We start from the raw sequence: 22,125 nt of genomic DNA on the forward strand, positions 1-22,125 counted from the left end.
TGAGATTAAAACAATGATGCATAATCATTTAAAACCAAAACTCATGCATGCTTAAAATCAAATGAGCAACCAAATAACCAAATTAAAAGCATTAAGCTTAGAGGTTACCCATTCCTTTTTCATGTGTGGCTAGAGCATCTTGAATATCATTATTTTCATCACAATTGCTCCCACACACCTACAAGAGACATTCATTTCGATTTTGGTATCCAAATTGCTTTGGATCCTTGGACGTTAGTTTCAATGCCCCTTGTTCCTTTTGGAACCCATACTTGCCTAATTTTAAAACGTTTTCCTTTCTTCAAAGGACAAGTATGTTCCTTATGACCATGATAATGACAATGTGAGCATATTGTCATTATTGAACTAAATGAATTATTTAAATGATTTCTTTTTCTTTTGTTAAGCATTCAAGCTTAACTTTTAAATCAAAATTTTCTTTTTCAAAACTTTCAATTTTTATTTTTGAAAGCTCTAAATCCTTTTTCAAAATTTCATTTTGGCTTTCAAAATCTATTTTTGTTTTCAAAAGAAAATCATTTTCGATTTTAAATTTTGAAATTATTTTCTTATATTTGGAGTTCATGGTCTCAAACTCCGAATATAACCTATTAAAAGCATCTTGTAACTCATCAAACGTATATGAATTAAATTCATTTGAGTTAGAAGATACCTCGGGCTCTTCACAAGCCATTAGAGACACCACCTTTGTTGGTTCTTCTTTCTTGTTTCCATGGATTTCCTCAAGCTTATTCCAAAGCTCCTTGGCACTTGAACATGAAGAAACCCCTTCATAGATTTCATGACCAAATGCACAAAACAACATGTGCATGGCCTTGCCATTAAGTTGAGCTTTCTTCCGTTCTTTGTCACTCATCTTCTTCTCCTTCTTCTTTGGAGAAGCGTAGCCGTTTTCGATTATCTCCCATGCATCAAGATCATTGGATTGGATGAATACTTTCATTAATTTCTTCCAATGATGATAGTTGACTCCATTGAAGTATGGAGGTTTGTCGGTTGGTAGGGAGTCTTCCATGTGGAACGAGCCGGAGGTAGAAGCCATCTTCTTGGTTGTGTCGGGAATTGGTAGAGCTTCTTCGAGGATCGTCTCAAGGTGGTTAAACCTTCTTAACGAGTTAGGCTCTGATACCAATTGTTGGGATTTTCGGAAGCTCGAAACGACAACCGGAACGATTTGCAAAGAGGGGTCGGAACGGTTTTGTATTTAGGGAGTAAGGAGATTGAAAGATAGAGAATTGCACAGCGATTTATAGTGGTTCGACTTTCTCAATCAAAGTCTACGTCCACTACCTTAGCTCCTCACCAAGGATTTTCCAACAAATTCACTAATTTGTTCTTTCTTTTGAGGACAAAGAGATAACCTTACAACTCCCTAATTTTTCCGGGCTAAACTAGAACCTTTCCCTAGCTTTTACACGGGCTAAGCTATAACCTTTCCCCTTTACAAAAGGATAAAAGATGTAAACAATAAAACCTCTCTAAGGTAGGTGTTTACAAGAATTAAGCTCACAAGAACAAAATATTTACAAGAGAAAGATGAAATAATAATGAAAAACTCTTCTCTTGTGTTTGATTACTTGGATAATTGTTCTCTTACTTCTTCAAGTGTCCTCAGCTTGTATTTATAGATTGGAATGAGTTTGAAGTCGTATATAGCCGTTGGGGATGTTTTGGAGCCGTTTGGGAATGATTTTTCTACTCAAAAAGGTTGCCCAGAATGGAGGGAATCGGTACCCCTTCATAGGGAATCGATACCCCTTCATAATATTCAAATATTATGACCGTTGGGCTGTTGAACAGGGGGGAATCGGTACCCCCTAGGGGGGAATCGGTACCCCCTGGACATTCTATTTTCTTGAAGCCAAAAACCTGCAGGGGGGAATCTATACCCCCTGGGGGGGTATCTGTACCCGGGGTATCTGTACCTCCTGGGGGGGAATCTATACCTTCTGGGCAATCTTGAAACCCCTTAAAATATTTTTGGCTCAAATCCAAATTTTAATTGATTTTGAATTATTTTTGAAACATTTTAAAAACTTTGAATAAATTCAATTAAGTCCAAAAACATTTTGTAAATTCAATTCAAGTCCAAAAACCATTTTGCCTTAAATTGTTATATCGAAACATAGTTCAACAATATCCCTAGCAAGATGAGAAAGTTGTCCATATCGATGTTCATTTTCTTTCCAAAAATTAAGGATGTCAAGCTCTGAATTCCTATAAATTTTGGGGTCGTCTAAGTAAACATCTAATTGTGTCTTGGCACAATAAGAAAACATGGCCTCTTTCTTGTCACAGTCCTGTAAAAATATAAAAAAAATTAATATAACTTGCATTATATAAATTATAAAAAAATATTAAAAATAAAATACATTAAATGAAAAATAAAAAAGTTAAAAATATAAGAAACTTACTGCAAAAAGGTCGAATTTGCGCTTGTCATGTGTAGATGACATGCTCAAAGTATCTGAGTTCGAGCTCAATTCTAAGGACAGTTCATGTGAGATGTGTGTTTCTGAAACATATTTTTTAAAAAACATCTCTAACTTAAATCTTACATCACGGATTTTTTAAAATGGCATTTGTTTCATCCTCAAATAATTTTTCATAATAATAATTAAGAAAATACAACTTGCAACGATGATCAAGAATCACCGCAAAGTTAAACAATGTGCCATAGTCATCCTCACTCTAGTTTAACCAATACTTATCAAACTTTTTCTTAATTTCTATTGTCATTGTTTTCAAAACTACACCATTACTTCTTGTCAGCTCTTAAAAGCATAATTTTTTTCAAACATTCCCAAAGTAAAAATTCACAGTAAGATAATCATTTATTGAAAATAACTCAGTTAAATTAAATAATAGTTCTAAAATATCTCGATTTTTTAAGCATTTCTCATTCTTCGGTGTCTGGATAGTGACGAAAAAAAGAATCAACAATAACCATTTGCTGAAAAACATATCCATGCTTTATAATTGCTTTAGCTACCAACTCTCTATAAATTTTTTGGTCATAAACATTACCTTACAGTCCCTATGTTCTAAAACTATTATATTGTTTACATTTTTCAATGTATTTTTGCATATTGGAGGTTTCATAATGTGTGTTACAAATAAAGGTAACATTCTTACAATGTTTGCAAAGTGCCCTCTCTTTTTCATCTTTAGTCTATGTAGAATTAATAACGAGAAAATGTTTCCAAACCTGTCTTCGTATCTTAGAAAAATATTGTGATTCTGCTACAACATTATTGGTATTACTCGGAACCTCACATGCATTAACATTAGAATTCATGACTATAAAAGCAAAAAAAAAAAAAAAAATTAAGTTGAACCTTACATGCACGTCAAAGACACATAATGAATCATACAAATATATTAATAAACATGTAATAAATACACATAATTCTATTAATAATATAAAATCAAAAAATCTGAATAGAAATTTTTTAAATAAATAATGTACTACGATATAGAAATTTACTTAGAGTAGCGTAGAATAAGTCTTTTTTTCAAATAAGAATTTTTCTCGACTGACTAATAAGATATTCGAATTAGCATGAATGAGATATACAATAAGATAAAAAAAATATTGACGTTACCACTTTGATTACTAAAATTTCATGCACTTAAATTTTTTATTAATAATTATAGTAGAAAATAATATTAATTTTTAGAATAATAATAACTATCGTAACAGATTTTAGTAATGAATTAATAGTGATAATTGTAAATAATAATGGAAATAATAAAATGATATGATATTAAAATAACTAACTAAAGAAATTAAATTAAAATGAATCTTTAAAAAAAGTGAAATATGATGTATTTGGAAATTAGAAGTTATCGATTACGGCAGCAAACGATACTAGGGTAAGGTACTCGTGCAATAAGGTAAGAGGAGTTGGGCATTAGGTGAAGAACCGTCTGCGTGTGAGAGTTAATGCAGAAATGGAGACGTTTGTGCACGACAGTTGGAACTTACAGGAGTTGAGCGACGATTAAAACTAACATGACTGAGCGATGATAGAGGAAATTCTTGAATTTTGAATTTCTTGAGTTAAAGAAGAACATCATATATATATATATATATAGTATTTGTAAATAATACATAAAAGAAATTCTATATAAATAAAATTATACTTTAACCTAAATAGTGATATCTTTTTTAATTTTGAATATATATGAGGAAATTTACTTTAATTTAAATGATAAAATTTATTTTAAATAATAAATTAATTTAAATAAAATTGGTAATTTATTAAAAATATTAGATTTATAATAAAAATAAAAAGTTTAAGAAGAATATAAAAGTAAGAATATAATTGTAAGATTGAAAACAATAATTAATAAACTTTACCTATCTTACTTATAATAAAAATATTAGATTTATAATAAAAATAATAGAAAACAACTAAAACAAAGAAATAATATTATATTCATAATAAAAATAATATAAAATTTACTTATGTTACGACTAAAACTTAAAAAATAAAGTTATTTACTATTTTTTTAAATTTAATAAAATAATATTTATAATTGATAATAAAGTTTTTTAATAAAAAAATATTTCTTTATCAAATAGTTATCATTATAAGCTTTTTTTCATACGGGATTAATATAAAAATTTGATAACAAATTCTAACACATAGAAAATTTTGATAACAAATTCTAATATGTATTATAGGATCGTATTTATATCAAATTATCGATTTATCATCTCTAAATGATGATTTAATTCAAAATATTAAACGATTGATAATTAAAATTAGGTCTAAACGATAAAATTAACAAACAAAACATATTTTTACAAGAATATATCAATAATTCTATATATACTTGATTTTGTATTAGACTCATAACCAATTCAACTCGAATTGACATGATCTAAATGTTGACTTAAACCGAAAATCAACCGATCCAATATTAATCCGACCCAAAAATCATTCGATCCAATATTGACCCAAACAAAAAATCAACCGATCTGATATTGATTCGAACCAAAAATCAACCGATTCGATAATCATCCGACCCAAAAATTAACCTGACACGATACCCGATCCGATTTATTATACACCCAAACTAGATCCGAATCAAATCCGATTCGAATAAAATTAAACCAAATTTATTATAGACCCGGAATTACTCGAACCAAAATGACTCGACCCAAACCCGATCCGAATGACCCATTTACCACCTCTACTGACATGATAAATTAACTAAATTAATAACTCAAACAAAACAAATAAATTATCATGTCAACACTATAAAATACTATGTCATCAATGTAAACTGACAGCTCAATATTATAATCACAAACAATAAAAAATGTTGATAAAAAGCCAAATTAAATTTATTTTTAAAGTTAAAATACCATATTAAACGAAAAACAATATGAGGGCACATTGATTTTTTTTCTTCTCAAACCTCTGTTGCTTTTTTGCTTTAAAAATATGTGGTCGCTAACCACAGTCGGGCATGGCCCATGAGGCACGCAAAACGCATGACTATTGCCTATTGGCAATTGGGTGGTGGGCGTTTATTGTTAGCCTCTCAGCTAATGACGTGGTCTCTAGCCTGACTCCGTACCTATTCCCGTGGGGCCCATGCCTAAAGATCCGAAAACCCGATCCGTTATGCTGTTTTACTTAATAACCCCTAATCTCTTCAAAGAATATCCGAATCTAAGGCCAAAACAGTATTTTCACTTCAATACTATTTTTCTTATTGATATATCGATCCGTAAGGCACCAAAGCTAAGGCCAAAATTCTGTTTGGAGACTTCGAGCTGAGAGCACCGTTGATTTTCGTGATCCTCGAGAAAAATCAAATATGGCAAGGAAGTTCTTCGTCGGAGGAAATTGGAAATGCGTGAGTTTCTGCTTCGGATTTTTCATTATTTTTTTCAATTTTTTTAGGAAATATTTTGATATTTAGATCGAGATTAGTTTCTCATGATCTATTTTCTATTGGTTTCTGAAGAAAATGAATGTTTGAGTTACGCAATTGTTATTTCATTGTATTATGGAAAGTTTTTATTCGTTTCGTGATGGATCTTCAATATAATTTGAAGCAATAAATTCCTTTTGCAGAATGGAACTCAGGAGGAAGTGAAAAAGATCGTGAGTACTTTGAATGCTGGAGAGGTGCCTTCTGAGGATGTTGTTGGTAAGCTAATGGATTGATTTTTTTAAAAGCTTTTCGAGTTTAGTTTGGAGGTTTGGATTCCTAATTCATGGATTTATTGGTGACTGACTATTCAGTGGTAAATCTGAAATATGTGTAGTAATTTGTGAATTTGAAGTACATGTTTTATAACTCTAGGCAGGGACGAGGTCCAAGACCTCTGTCGCGGGCTGAAAATAATGCGGAATCACACCAATAACGGTGGGTTGCGGCCGCTATTTACCGTGTAGAGCCAATCATTGCAATAGCAGACCGCCATTTCCGCATTATTCCGCAATTTTAATATTTTTTTAAAAAATCAGTTTTTTTTTATTATCAACTCATTTAGAAGAAAAAAAATCATGATAGCGATATCCACAATGGCCACAATAGTTTCCCTTGTATCTGCAACCCCTATGAACACAACATAACCGAAAAGCCGCTACCTCAATTTAAACCCCTGCCTTTAGGAAATATAATTATATTGATATTATGCAGTGCATTTCATTTTCACAATTTATAATGAAGTTCAAAACTTAAAATTCATGTTCTCAAACTACTATTAAAAAGTTATTGTGATCTTCGTTGAACTTGATCTGTTGAACTGCAGTTTCTTTTCTTTTTCAAAGGCTTATGCCATACTGCAGTTTTAAAGGCTTCTTTATTTGAAAATTTGTTGGAAAGACTTAAATTCGTAACAAATTGTTTTCTATTTTCTTTTTTAATTTTATTAAAAAGAAAATTATTGAGTATGCATCATTGAACTACTCAGTTTCATTCATTTCCCCCCGGTTTTTCTTTGGGATTCATTTAATTATACAGTTAACTAGCAGCTTTTTTACTGATTTTCTTTATAAGCATTGGTTTTGTAATTGAATCAAAAGCGTTTTGCCTCGTGTTGTTGTAATTGTTGTTTTCTTTGCTACTGCTAGTTTCTGTTTTATTGTTATCAAAACTCAAAGGAATGATACAGTGGAAGCCTAATTTGAGGTAAAATGCTATCATTGTGCAGAGGTTGTTGTTAGCCCTCCATTTGTGTTCCTTCCTTTGGTCAAAACTTCACTGAGGCCTGACTTTCATGTTGCCGCTCAAAATTGTTGGGTGAAGAAAGGAGGTGCTTTCACCGGTGAGGTTAGGTATGCCCTCTTTTCCTTTCTACTATTAGTTGCCTTTCATTCTTTCAATCCATTTAATTCGTTCTGTAATCAACTCGCGCTTTGATTCTTCAGATTAATATGTCATTCTGTTTTTGCTGTAGCAAACATTTTTGTCAGTTTGCTGATTCATATGAAAAAATATAATATTTAAAATCAAAGGATGATGTATATATGTATTTTTTGGGAAAATGATACTGCCAATAATCTGGTTTGACTTTGCAGTTAACAGATCTTTTAAGCTATCATTTTCCATTTATTTTTCAGTGCCGAGATGCTTGTCAATTTGGGCATTCCTTGGGTTATTATTGGACATTCTGAGAGGAGACTTATTTTGAAGGAATCAAATGAGGTAACTAGTGTTTGATCAGACTATAAATACTAACATCTTTATACCTCCAATTGATCAGTAACTATGTTTGACTTTTGCTCGTTTTAACTTTTAGCATTTTATTGAGTTGCAATTTTGCTTCTTTTGTTTTAGTTCGTTGGGGATAAGGTTGCTTATGCACTTACTCAAGGCTTGAAGGTAATAGCTTGTATCGGGGAAACACTTGAGCAGCGTGAAGCTGGATCTACCATGGAGGTTGTTGCTGAACAAACTAAAGCAATTGCAGGTATGTATTTAATGCCTTCTTTACATTTATGAATCCCTTGGTGCAGTTTTCTGGGTGATACTCTATTTTTATATATGCCAAGGTAGCAGAACCTGTTAGTTGCTCGGTGTTGCCGACATTTGTTAATTGTTTAGATGCTATATTTGTTCTGTATTGCATGCATTTTTTGCTGTGATTTCTTTGCATGACTTATTCTCATTTCTCTTGAGAGTTCTATTTTGGAATCTAAACATTATAAAATATTTATGTCTTTCTGCATTGTTCTTGTTGTCATATAAGGCCTGTTGCTGCATGTTTATCTTGTGCCAAAAATTTCTCTTTTATTTTGAAAATGAATTAATGATGTTTGCGTAGGACTGTCTTTCATTGAACTTCTTGTGAAAGTAAGTAGTTACTCACCTTGTCATCATCCTCATCGCACACTTTTAACCGATGCTGTTTTTTCATCACTACTTGAGTTCTAACTGCTACACAATCTAACTATACATCTGATTTCCTCTGTAATTCCCAATGGCAGCAAAAATATCAAACTGGACAGATGTCGTTTTGGCTTATGAGCCTGTGTGGGCTATTGGAACTGGGAAGGTTGCCACTCCAGCTCAAGCTCAGGAAGTAAGTTAGGTGTTTTTGTTTTAGAACCTTATTATCATTGTGTTTTGTATTTGCTTTTAAGATGTATACAATATAAATTTCTTAGGTCGTAAATTGTTTCTAGGTTCAATGATGATTGTCTTGTACATGTTTTTATTTTGTGAAGGTTTACTTACTATGTTCATGTACGTGACAGGTACACTTTGAGTTGAGGAAATGGCTTCAAGCAAACGTTAGTCCTGAAGTTGCTGCATCGACCCGAATTATTTACGGAGGTATCTCACACTCTTGCCTCTTGACCGCAAGTAAATCTCATAATATTTAATGACAGTTTAGAAGGTAGGCCATTCTTATAGAGCCTTCATATTCTTAAGATATTCAACTTAATAGTTCATAAACGAAAAATGCTTCTGTTTAAATACTGAGAAAAGACTTGCCCTTATTTACGGTTTAACTGAGAAGCTAAATGTCTTCTAGTGCTTCTCAGTTCTCAAGGAACCATACATTACTCTATATTGCCTTTGGAGGATAGTTTGTGACGTATAACATATCTCTAATAACTAGCATGTACTTCAACTTGGCTGGTTGTGCACTCGTGCCTTAAAGAAGCAAGGGCTACAAAATCCGACCGAGCTTGCCCGTCGACATGAGTTAACACGGTCAATGATCTCATTCAAAGCAAGTTGACCAATATGAATTCTTAAAATGACATTGTTGTGATTTCAACCTTAGATTCGAAGCTTATCGACCTTTATATTACGAGGTTTATAGGAAGATATCACTAGGGTACCAGTTTTAGCAATAACAGCACCTCGGTTCCCCATCCTTTTTTCTTCTACTGGTCTGAGGTCCACTTTCTTGGTTTATAGGGAAATCATCAGTTGATCAAACAACTGACATGACTATCTCATTATGGTTTTATGATGGAAAAGGATATAAAATCTCTTGCGCGAGCAAGATTTCTTGTATTCCGTGAATGTCTTCGAACATACATTTCAACACTTCATTCGTCTTCGAGTACGAATGTCCAGTTGTCCACCACATGCTCCACTCATATTCAGATACGAGTACGAGACCCTCCGAATGCATGACACCCACGTCAGACACATACTCGTATCTAAATTCACACCCGAGTCGAAGTACATAGCTCTTAACAATAATGAACAGACGGTTTGAACTCAATTGTGGCTCATACAACCGCCCTTAAGAGGTTGCATACTCGTGTTTTTCTTCCTGATTTCTTGCATTTGTTATGAACTGGACGCCGTATTATTTCCAGGGTCCGTTACCGCTGCAAACTGCAAGGAACTAGCGGCTCAGCCAGATGTTGACGGATTCTTGGTTGGTGGAGCTTCACTCAAGGTAAATAATGTCTACTACTCGTTATCGGTAATATTCCGTTCCATTTTATTTCGGGCTTATACTGACATTGTTATGTCGTATCATCGGCAGCCGGAGTTCATAGACATTATAAAGTCCGCCGAGGTGAAGAAGAACGCCTAAGGTTTGGGAATGGAAGGTAGAGAGGATCTGTTCCCATAATAAGAGTTGTTTATTGAAATAATGAAGCACTAACTTTCAAGGAAATAATAATTCATGCTCAGCACCCTTAAACTGGATTTGCATGTATAATTAATCAACATGTTTTACTATTTCCCGAGTAATGCAATTTTCATTTTAGTAAGTTTTATTCCCATGGTTATTTTCTCTTGTAATTTGAAAATCAATTTTGAAAGGCAATTAAGAACTTTCGTGATGCATAGCGTTGGCTTTAATTAGGTCGAGTCGAGTTAATCTCAATTAGGGATGGATATGAGATCGAACTCGATGGGTTCTGACCCGATCCGATTGGGTAAGATTTTTTTTTTATATAAAAAAATTGAAGTTCGGGTCGGGTTGAGTTGGCTTTTTTAAGGTACAAGTTCGAGTTAGGTTTAGAGTTAAAAATATTCGACCTGACCCGATTTGAAAAATAATATAATTTTATTTGTTATATATTTAAGGATAATTGAAAGAATACATCTCTTTATATTATATTTTTCAATTATATCCTTATTTTTTTTGAATAAAATTAATAATTTTTATAAATACGTTTATTTCGAGATAGTTTGGGTTGGGTTTGGATTTTATTTAAAAAACTCAGGTCAAATTTCGGATTGAGTAAAGTCACTCTAAACTCAGGTTGGGTCGGATTTAGATTAAGGAGATTTATTTTTTGGGTTGATTCGGATTTACGGATTTAAATCCAACTCAACTACCCATACCTATCCCTATTCTCAATTCAATTCATCTCAAAGCAATTCATCTCAAAGTTTGAGGTTTGAAACTTGGGTTGAACTCGGATTTGATTTGGGATAAAATAACTTTTAATCCTTGAATTTGATAAACTATTTTTCTTGGTCTCTGATATTTTATCTACATTAGTTTCTTAAATTTTAATTTTCAGTTAGTTTAATGACATTACACTCTTAAATTGTGTCACATGTCGTAATCTAAATATATAATATCGTCAAGGTAATTAATAATAATACAAAATTAAAAAAATATTAATTAAAAAAGGTAAACTATACATTTAGTATCTAAAATATCAATTTTGGTCCGTTTTAATACTTAAACTTTCATTTTTTTTTTAAAATCATACCTAATTCTTAGTTTACATTCTATTTTAGTATCCCGCCGTTAAAAATTAATAGTTTAGTACATAAACTATTAGTTTTGATCAGTTTTAGTATCTATGTAACAACCCGGATATTTTCAAAATAATATTTAATTGAAATTGGAGGTTTTAATTGTGAAAATCGGTAAATTGTGGGGACTAAATTGAAAGATTTTAAAACTTGGAGCTTGTTTTAAAGTTAAAGAAAATTTAGGGACCAAGCCCTGAATTTACCCAAGAAAGTTAGGTATGATATGTTATAACCACACTTCAATTGCTCCCAAATTCCCTTCCCCTACGCTGGTTTCCGACTTAGATCCCGACGCCGTCCGAATTTCGATCGTCGTTTTGAAATCACCATCGTGTTCGTTATCGAGTCAGGAACAATCCCCTTAAATTAATTGAAGCGAAACGCTGCCAAACGTCGGGAATTTCAAGTCAAAGCATCGACCTTTTTTTTTAGCTCTAGCACCGGGAAAATCTCAAATTCACCGTCGATCGTTGCTCCGTTTACGACACCTCCTGCACCATCGTGTTCCTTGTGCCGTTTCGAGTCCGCCGGTGTCATCCTCGGCCTCAGTCGACGGCGGCGCGTGAGGAGGTGGAGCAGTCAAAGATTCGGCCGAGTAAAAATCGAGCTCTCCGCCGTTCAAAAATTGAACCGATCTTTGTAAGTATCTCGAAATCGCTCAAAATAATTTTTAGAAATTTTTTCAGGATTTTTAGAGCCCCAGAGGAGGTCTCACGCGCCACACGCGCCGCCGCAGGGAGAGTGGAAGCTGGAAAAGCGGTTTTGACCGGTTCGAACAGGTTTGACCGGTCTGACCCGACCCGACCCGTCCGTTGACCCGACCCGATCGTTGACCGTTGACTTCCTTTGACCAAAACTTAAAATGGCTTTGACCGACCATTAAACGACCGTTAATCTTTTCCGAGTATACCTATTCTAATTTTTCGACGTCCCGAATCCGAAGTCGGTTTTGCCAAATTCGAACCCGAAGGCCTCCAAATCGACGGTCAAAGTGGTTGACTTTGACTTTGACCATGAATTTAAATTTTCGAAAAGACATACTTTATGTTTTTCGACGTCCTGTTTCGATTCCACAATTCCAAACCCGAAATCCTCCAAATTGATAGTCAAACCCTGAAAATGCTTATATACTTAAGAATTTAGCTTTGAACAATTAAATAAGATTTGAGGCTGATAAATTATTATTGTTTGAAGGTACAATAGACTCTCCGGATTGTTCGACAGCTCGACCCAGCTCTTCTAGATCAATTAAACCATGTGTGCCAGTATTCACCCGTAAGACCCGTAAATTTTATGATTTTAGAGATTTATTTATGTTACCCATAAGTAATATAGTGTTATTATAAAATATGTTCGAAAACTGTAGCATAGCGTGGTGAAACCAGCAATCAGTAGATCTACTATTTGAACCTATTATCGAGGTGTATTCCCTAATTATTACTGAACTGTTTTATTGGTTTTAATATGAGGTACATTGAGTTCTTTGGTTACTGTTTTATTGATGCACCAATTTAATGTGATGATTTATGAAATTTGTGTCACGGTGCAATTGAACTTTTGGATTGAATTACAATAGTATAGCTCTGATCAAGCTAATAAACAGAATGGGCCTAATGTGACTCTTGGGGCCTCAAGATACATTAGGTTGGCTTCCCTTGCTGTGTGCTTAGGGTAAGCTATATGGACTTGGACTTACGGGCTTAAGGATACAAGCTCTAAAGCTTATCATTAGGTTGGCTTTCTTTTTGCTGTGTGCTTAGAATAAGCTATATGGAAAATAGTTTTGGAAATTACTGATGGTGTACAAGAAAAGAGTTTAAACTATGATTTTCAAAAGTTAAACTCTTTTATGAATTTATGAGATTTATTGGACTATGATTTGTTTAATGTACCTATTGTGATTTTAATGTAATATTGGGACACACTGAGCCTAGCTCATATTTCGAAAATGTTTTCCCCCTTTCAGATACTATTGGTTAGATACATCGGTTCGAGCACTTGGAGGATCAACATATCTCTTGAAGTATATCTGATTGTAATGTTTTATCTTGCTAGTTGACTTTATTTTGGTGACATGGACCTTATTTTAAAGTATCATATTTTAGGATGATGACACTTTTGCTATTACTGTTCGGTTTATTGTGATTTTGATTTTGAAGACCTGTTTTAAATTAATTTATTACTTATTGATATTATATTTTACAAGTTGGATTTTGATGATATAATTTATTTCATGACATTTATAATGTGATTTTTACATTGATTGAATAACGGTTTCAGAAAATGTCTTTAAGAATCATAATGTGATCCACTAGACTTATTCGAAACGCATAGGCCGGGTCTAGGGGGTTACATTTATTGGTATCAGAGCTTTTGGTTTTTAACCCTCGGACTGTGTATGAGTCCACATTGAAAATACGCTTTGAAATATTTTACAAAACAAGTTACAAAAGCCATGTCACAAAGTTATTAAGATTTTAACTGTGTTCGAGACTCCAAGTGCTTATCTAACCCTAAGTTTTATCTTCAGTAGTAAACTTGAGATCCATCAAAATGAGTGCTAGACGTGGTCGTCGAACTAGCCGTGAACGAGGTCGAGTGGCTGGATTTGCATATCCGATCGATAAGATACGAGTAGATCCCCCACCTCCGATAGGCGATCATGCTCCTACGACCCCAACGAATCTGCCTCCTGCCGCTGGTATTGGCATGACTACACCGATCACAGGAGCGACGAATATTGAGTCCGAGTCTACCAGAGTTGCATTGGATGAGAATTTTGGTAGACAATTTCTGCAATTAATACAAGGAGCAGTCAGAGCTACTGGTGTTGTATCCGAGGTTCCTATTTCATAGACTTTGATTGCCAATGGAGTTAGAACTTTTGGGGGATAGATTGGTGGAGCTCCTACTGAAGCTGAGGATTGGCTCCAGGATACAGAGAGACGCATGTATCAGTTGGGTTTAGACTCAACTAAGAGATATCAGGGTGCTGTGGCGATGGTAGATGGCAATGCCTATACTTGGTGGGAGTCAGTGACCAGTAGTGTTCCTACCGATCGTTTGACCTGGAATTTCTTTAAGGATCGCTTTCGGAGTCGTTTTCTGGGAGAGCGCTACTTAGCTCAGAGACGTCAGCAGTTTCAAGACCTGGTTCAGGGAGACATGACTGTTTCTGAGTATGAGATCGAGTTCTTGAAGTTGCTGAAGTATGGATTCAGTATGGTACCTACTGAGAGAGATCGATGTCGTAAATTTACCCTTGGACTCAGATACGAGCTGCGTAGGCAAGTTGTAACCCATCAGGATGAGATATTTGATGTGCTGGTAGGCAGAGCCAAAGATGCTGAAGAGGTGGAGGTTTTAGCTTCTGGTAGAGAGCGTGTTGAACATGAACGATCTAAGAAATTTTCAGGCCCTATCGAGTCATCAGTACAGTCCGGGAAAAGGACTCGTACTTCAGTCCCTCAGAGAAGCAATACACGTTTCAGGCCTGCAGCATCCTCACCGTTAGTTGGCAAATCGAGGAGGTTTCTCATCGTATTATCACGGGTTTCTCTGTGAGTTTTGTGGTAAACAACACACAGGAGAGTGTCGTAAGAAGATGGGTCTTTGCTATCAGTGTGGATCTAGTGGTCATTTTCGGAGGGATTGTCCTCAGCTAGCTTCGTTTGAGCAGACCACTACCCAGGCTCCTGTGCGTTCTCAGACTATAGTACAGACCCCAATTAGAGATCATAGTCAAGGAAAGACTCGAGGATCAGCATCCAGGACAGACAGTAGAGCCTGACCTCAGCAAAATAGAGGGCCAACAGTTTCTGAGGCTAGACAACCAGCTTTGGTTTATGCCACTAGACGTCGGGATGACAGAGATGAGCCTGAGGTTATTGCAGGTACATTTACTATATATTCCATTCCATACTTTGCATTACTGGACAATGGCTCCACTTACTCCTATGTATCAAGCTCGGTATCTCGAAACTTTCAGATTCCGATCGAGAACACTGAAAATAATGTTACGGTTACGAGTCCAGTAGGACAGGCGATATTAGTGAATAAAGTATTTCGGCGTTGTCCTCTGGAGGTTAAGGAAGAAATTTTTCTCGTTGGTCTTATGGAGCTTCCTTTAGAGGAGTTTAATCTAATTCTTGGGATGGATTGGTTGACTAAACACAAGGTAAATCTGGATTGCGAGTACAAGAGAGCTACTCTGAAAACTTCTGATGGTCAGACTGTTGTGTTAATTGGCGAACGTCGCGACTATCTTTCCAATATAGTTTCAGCGATGGAAATTGATCGTATGATTCGGAAGGGATATAAGACTTTCATTTCTTGTATTTTGAACACCAAAGGTGCATTGTCCACGATCGAGGAGATTCGTACAGTTAGCGAGTTTCCTGATGTTTTTCCGGAGGAGTTTCTTGGGTTACCTCCTGATAGAGAGGTAGAGTTCGAGATTGAGACTTATCCGGGATCTGCACCTATTTCTATGGCACCTTATCGCATGGCTTCAAACGAACTTAAGGAGTTGAAAGTCCAATTGCAAGAATTATTCGATCAAGGATTTATCTGACATAGTACCTCACCCTGGGGAGCTCCAGTTCTGTTCGTGAAAAAGAAGGATGGGTCGCTAAGATTATGTATTGACTATCGGAAATTGAACAAGATGACGGTAAAGAATAAATATCCACTACCCAGGATTGATGACTTATTTGATCAATTGTGAGGAGCTACTGTATTCTCTAAGATTGATCTTCGTTTGGGGTATTATCAATTGAAAGTTAAAGGATCTGATGTTGCAAAGACGGCCATTCGCACTAGATATGGTCATTATGAATTCTTAGTGATGCCTTTTGGTTTGACGAACGCTCCTGTAACTTTCATGGATTTGATGAATCGGGTGTTCCGACCATATTTGGATCAATTTGTGGTGGTCTTCATTGATGATATTCTGATCTATTCTCGTACTGAGGCAGAGCATGACGAGCATTTGAAGATCGTTCTGCGAACTTTGAGAGAGTATCATCTTTATGCCAAACTAAGCAAGTGTGAGTTTTGGCTTCAAAAAGTGTCGTTTCTGGGGCATATTATTTCAGGGCGAGGTATTCAGGTCGATCCAAGCAAGATTGAAGCTATTGTGAATTGGAAACGACCCAAGAATATCTCTGAGATTCGCAGTTTCTTGGGGCTTGGCTGGTTATTATCGACGTTTTGTTGAGGGCTTTTCGATCATTGCTTCTCCTTTGACAAAGTTGTTAAGGAAGAATGTGTCCTTTGACTGGGGTGAGGCACAACAGGAGAGCTTTGAGGAAATTAAAGGCGGTATTGACTCAAGCACCAGTATTGATTCAACCAGAGTCCGGGAAGGATTTTACAGTGTATAGTGATGCGTCACACTCAGGACTCGACTGTGTTCTAATGCAGGAAAGTAAGGTGGTGGCTTATGCATCCCGTTAACTGCGACCGCATGAGTGTAATTATCCTACTCACGATTTGGAGTTGGCAGCAGTAATTTTTGCCTTGAAGATTTGGAGACACTATCTTTATGGAGAGAAGTGTTACATTTTCACGGATCATAAGAGCTTAAAGTATCTTCTGACCCAGAAGGAGCTTAATTTGAGACAGTGACACTGGTTCGAGCTTTTAAAGGATTATGATTGCGTGATTGATTATCACACTGGTAAAGCTAACATTGTAGCGGATGCTTTGAGTCGAAATGTGGTAACAGAGTTGAGATCTTTAATGGCCAGGATGAATTTATATGACGATGTCACTCTGTTAGCAGAATTGCAAGTTAAGCCGACCTTGGTTGATGAGATCAAGGCTAAGCAGCCCCTTGATAGCTCATTGTTTCCCATCTTTGAACAAGTAGAGCAGGGGGACAAGCTCAGATTACGCCCTTGATCAGGATGAAGTTTTATGCTTCAAAGGTCGGTATTGTGTGCCTGATGATGCTGAGTTGAGGCAGACTATCCTTACTGAGGCTCATAGTAGTCCATATGCTATGCACCCCGGTGGAGATAAGATGTATCGGAATTTGAGAGAGAGGTATCATTGGGTCGGCATGAAGAAGGACATCTCGAATTTTGTGGCGAGGTGTTTGACTTGTCAGCAAGTTAAGGCAGAACATCAACATCCATCAGGTTTGTTACAACCTATCAAGATTCCTGAATGGAAATGGGAGCGTATTACTATGGATTTTGTTACTGGTTTACCTATGACTCATTCGAAAAAGAACTCAATTTGGGTGATTGTTGACAGACTTACAAAGTCAGCTCACTTCATTCCTGTACGAATAAATTATACGTTGGACAAGTTGGCGAGGTTGTATATTTCAGAGATTATCAGATTGCATGGTGTTCCGTTATCTATCATTTCAGATCGAGATCCGAGATTTACTTCGAGATTTTGGAAGGCACTACATACGGCTTTGGGTACGAGATTGGATTATAGTACCTCCTTCCACCCACAAACTGATGGTCAATCTGAGAGAGTAATTCAGATTCTGGAGGATATGTTACGGGGTTGTGTAATTGATTTTCGTGGTAGCTGGGAGAACTTTTTGCCTTTGGCTGAATTCGCTTATAATAACAGTTATCAGACCAGCATTCGTATGGCACCCTATGAAGCACTCTATGGGCGTAGGTGTCGCACCCCGATTTGTTGGACTGAGTTGCGTGATAGGAAGACTTTGGGACCTGAGTTAGTGCAGGAGACGGAAGATACAGTCAGATTGATCCGTGACCGTCTGAAAGAGGCATTTGATAGGCAGAAATCTTATGCAGATCAAAGGATGAAGGATATAAAGTTTGACGTTGAAGATCAGGTTTTTTTCAAGGTATCTCCATGGAAGAAAGTATTGAGATTTGGATGTAAGGGTAAACTGAATCCGTGATTTATTGGGTCGTATCGTATTTTGAAGAAAGTTGGACCTGTTGCTTATCACCTTGAGTTGCCTTCCCATCTTAGTCGTATTCATAATGTTTTTCATGTGTCTATGTTAAGGCGATACCGTCCAGATCCAGATCACATCATTCAAGTTTGATGAGGTAGAGCTGAGACCTGATTTGTCATATGAGGAGGAGCCCATCCAGATCTTAGAAAGAGATGAGCGAGTTCTTCGGAATAGGCGTATTCCAATGGTCAAAGTTCAATGGAGTAATCGAGGCCCCTCAGAAGCTACTTGGGAGACATTGGAGTCAATGGAGGCTCAGTTTCTCACTATTCTCATAAGGTAAATTTTCGAGGACGAAATTTCTTGTAGAAGGGAGAATTGTAACAACCCGATATTTTCAAAATAATTTTAATTGAAATTAGAGGTTTTAATTGTGAAAATCGGTAAATTGTGGGGACTAAATGAAAGATTTTAAAACTTGGAGCTTGTTTAGAGTTAAAGAAAATTCAGGGACCAAGCCCTGAATTACCCAAGAAAGTTAGGTATGTTATGTTATAAACGTGGTTTTCTATTTCAAAACAGAAAACCACACCTCAATTGCTCCCAAATTCCCTTCCCCCTACGTCGATTTCCGACTTAGATCCCGACGCCGTCCGAATTCCGATCGTCGTTTTGAAATTACCATCGTGTTCGTTATCGAGTCAGGAACAATCCCCTTAAATTAATTGAAGCGAAACGCTGCCAAACGTCGGGAATTTCAAGTCAAAGCATCGACTTTTTTTTAGCTCTATCGCCGGGAAAATCTCAAATTCACCGTCGATCGTTGCTCCGTTTACGACACCTCCTGCATCATCGTGTTCCTTGTGCCGTTTCGAGTCCGCCAGTGTCATCCTCGGTCTCAGTCGACGGCAGCGCGTGAGGAGATGGAGCAGTCAAAGATTCGGTCGAGTTGAAATCGAGCTCTCCGCCGTTCAAAAATTTGAACCGATCTTTGTAAGTATCTCGAAATCGCTCAAAATAATTTTTAGAAATTTTTTCGGGATTTTTAGAGCTCCAGAGGAGGTCTCACGCGCCACACACGCCGCCGCAGGGAGAGTGGAAGCTGAAAAGCCGATTTGACCGGTCTGACCTGACCCGACCCGACCGACCCGACCTGTCCGTTGACCCGACCCGACCCGACTCGACCGTTGACCGTTGACCTCCTTTGACTAAAACCTAAAATGGCTTTGACCGACCATTAAACGACCGTTAATCTTTTCCGAGTATACCTATTCTGATAGTTTTTGACGTCCCGAATCCGTTTCCGAAGTTTGTTTCGTCAAATTTGAACCCGAAGGCCTCCAAATCGACGGTCAAAGTGGTTGACTTTGACTTTGACCAAGAATTTAAATTTTTGAAAAGACATACTTTATGTTTTTCGACGTCCTCATTCTGATTCCCCAATCCATTTGGCCAAATTCAAACCCGAAATCCTCTAAATTGATAGTCAAACCCTGAAAATGCTTATATACTTAAGAATTTAGCTTTGAACAATTAAGTAAGATTTGGGGCTGATAAATTATTATTGTTTGAAGGTACAAAGACTCTCCGGATCGTTAGATCACCCGTATAAGATAAGATTAAATTTATGTTATAAATTATATTAGTTTATATTAATAAGTAATATAGTTCGAAAACTATAGCAGAGCGTGGTGAAACCAGCAATCAGTAGATCTACTATTTGAACCTATTCGAGGTGTTTCCCTAATTATTACTGAACTGTTTTATTGGTTTTAATATGAGGTACACTGAGTTCTTTGGTTACTGTTTTATTGATGCACCAATTTAATGTGATGATTTATGGAATTTGTGTCACGGTGCAATTGAACTTTTGGATTGAATTACAATAGTATAGCTCTGATCAAGCTAATAAAGAGAATGTGCCTAATGTGACTCTTGGGGCCCCAAGATACATTAGGTTGGCTTCCCTTGCTGTGTGCTTAGGGTAAGCTATATGGACTTGGACTTACGGGCTTAAGGATATAAGCTCTAAAGCTTATCTTTAGGTTGGCTTTCTGTTTGCTGTGTGCTTAGAGTAAGTTATATGGAAATAGTTTGGAAATTACTGATGGTGTACAAGAAAAGTTTAAACTATGATTTCAAAAGTTAAACTCTTTTATGAATTTATGAGATTTACTGAACTATGATTTGTTTAATGTACCTATTGTGATTTTAAGGTTATATTGGGACACACTGAGCCTAGATCACCTTTCGAAAATGTTTTCCCCCCTTTCAGATACTATTGGTTAGATACATCGGTTCGAGCACTTGGAGGATCAACATATCTCTTGAAGTATATCTGATTGTAATGTTTTATCTTGCTAGTTGACTTTATTTTGGTGACAAGAACCTTATTTTAAAGTATCGTATTTTAGGATACTGACACTTTTGCTATTACTGTTCGGTTTATTGTGATTTTGATTTTGAAGACCTGTTTTAAATTAATTTATTACTTATTGGTATTATATTTACAAGTTGGATTTTGATGGTATAATTTATTTCATGACATTTATAATGTGATTTTACATTGATTGAATAACGGTTTCAGAAAATGTCTTTAAGAATCATAATGTGATCCACTAGACTTAGTCGAAACGCATAGGCCGGGTCTAGGGGGTTACAATCTAAACTTTCAGTTTTTTCAAAATTTAACATTAAATTTTAAACGGGGTATAAAAATGAAACAAAAACTAAAATTTTTAATAGCGGGGTATTAAACTAAATTTTAGGTATGATTTTGGAAAAAAATGAAAGATTAGATGCTAAAATGAATAAAAAATGACAGTTTAAATACTAAACATGTAATTTACCCTAAAAAACTAGGAACAATGTGAATTACATGCATGGGCGTATGTATCTAGATGACAAGAAGGGTCTTGTCCCCAATGGAAAAACAAATATGGGTTGGACGGTCAAAAAAGGAGTAATTTGTTTCTTCTCTTCATAGAAAAAGTATAGGACTATATATAAAAACAATAGTTTATCTTAGAAAACTCTTATCCTAGGAAAATAACCTATTTTAGGTAAGAATTAAATCCCTTAAATTTAAAGGAATGATGACCAAGGTGAAGATGATGAAGCCATATTTAGTCTTTATTGGTTTGAGATTATGACATTAGGGATAATGGTGAGGAACTGAAGGCACTAATTTGTCCACCAGGGTCTTCAAGATAGTATAAGCCATTGACTTCTTTAGCACGTCCAATCATCCTCCTCGATTTTAGTTCCTGAAAAATACACTTGATAGGGTGGAAGAGAACACAACAGTTGGTGTCTTTGGTGATTTTTTGGATCGAAATAAGATTGGTAAACAACTTAGGAACCTAAAGCACATTTTTTAGAGTGAGGGTTTCACTTATGATAATATCTCTTTGTCCAACCACTGTTATAGTTATGCCATCTGCTACTGTTATTTTCTTATTGTTAGGACAAGGTGTATAGGTGAAAAACCTAAGTAAGGAATTGGTCATATGGTATGTAGCCCCTGAGTGAATTACCCAAGAACTTTGGGTAGGTGTATCTGAGGATTTAGAGTTTTGAGAAGAGGATATACCTGAGAAAACAATACTACATGTACATGAGGAAGAGGATTTTTCTAGAGACTCTAGCAGATTCTTAAGCTTCTTAATCTCTTTTTTATTGAATTAGACAGGTTGTTCCTGAAAATCTTCAGCAAGTTGCTTTGTTGCATATGCACGTCCTTGCCTTTTGATGGTCCTCTTTTTTTGAAAAATTTATTTGTTGTTTGTGGTTTTCCATGACTTTCCCAACATTTCTCTCTTATGTGACAAGGCTTTTTATAGTAAATGCACCATAGGGAATCCTTATTAGTTATTGTCTTCCTATTATCTTCATGCATCATTTGTTCTAGACCAAATTTCCTCTCGGTTACAGTCCTTGTGACCAGGTTTGAATTCTCATCTCTACTTTTTTGATCATCACTCTTCTTCTTT

General features: G+C 35.8%; 1 protein-coding gene across 2 annotated transcripts; it reads left to right on the plus strand.

The window, feature by feature from the left end:
* The first annotated feature begins 5,776 nt into the window (after positions 1-5,776).
* LOC120156351 (triosephosphate isomerase, cytosolic) lies at positions 5,777-10,170 on the plus strand. Of its 2 annotated transcripts, XM_039167673.1 has the most exons (9): positions 5,777-5,895; positions 6,117-6,192; positions 7,202-7,325; positions 7,611-7,695; positions 7,828-7,960; positions 8,478-8,572; positions 8,748-8,826; positions 9,831-9,913; positions 10,004-10,170. In XM_039167673.1, exons 1-9 carry the CDS (start codon positions 5,857-5,859, stop codon positions 10,052-10,054), a joined length of 765 nt encoding a protein of 254 aa, XP_039023604.1. In that variant the 5' UTR covers positions 5,777-5,856; the 3' UTR covers positions 10,055-10,170. The 2 variants fall into 2 exon arrangements, with proteins under 2 accessions (XP_039023604.1, XP_039023605.1); XM_039167674.1 differs by lacking the exons at positions 9,831-9,913; positions 10,004-10,170 and adding an exon at positions 8,896-9,047 and having other exon boundaries at positions 8,748-8,841.
* Positions 10,171-22,125: the final 11,955 nt, after the last annotated feature.

The sequence above is a fragment of the Hibiscus syriacus genome, unplaced genomic scaffold (assembly GCF_006381635.1).
Source record: "Hibiscus syriacus cultivar Baekdansim isolate YM2019G1 unplaced genomic scaffold, ASM638163v2 tig00111215_pilon, whole genome shotgun sequence".
Lineage (NCBI taxonomy): Eukaryota > Viridiplantae > Streptophyta > Magnoliopsida > Malvales > Malvaceae > Hibiscus > Hibiscus syriacus.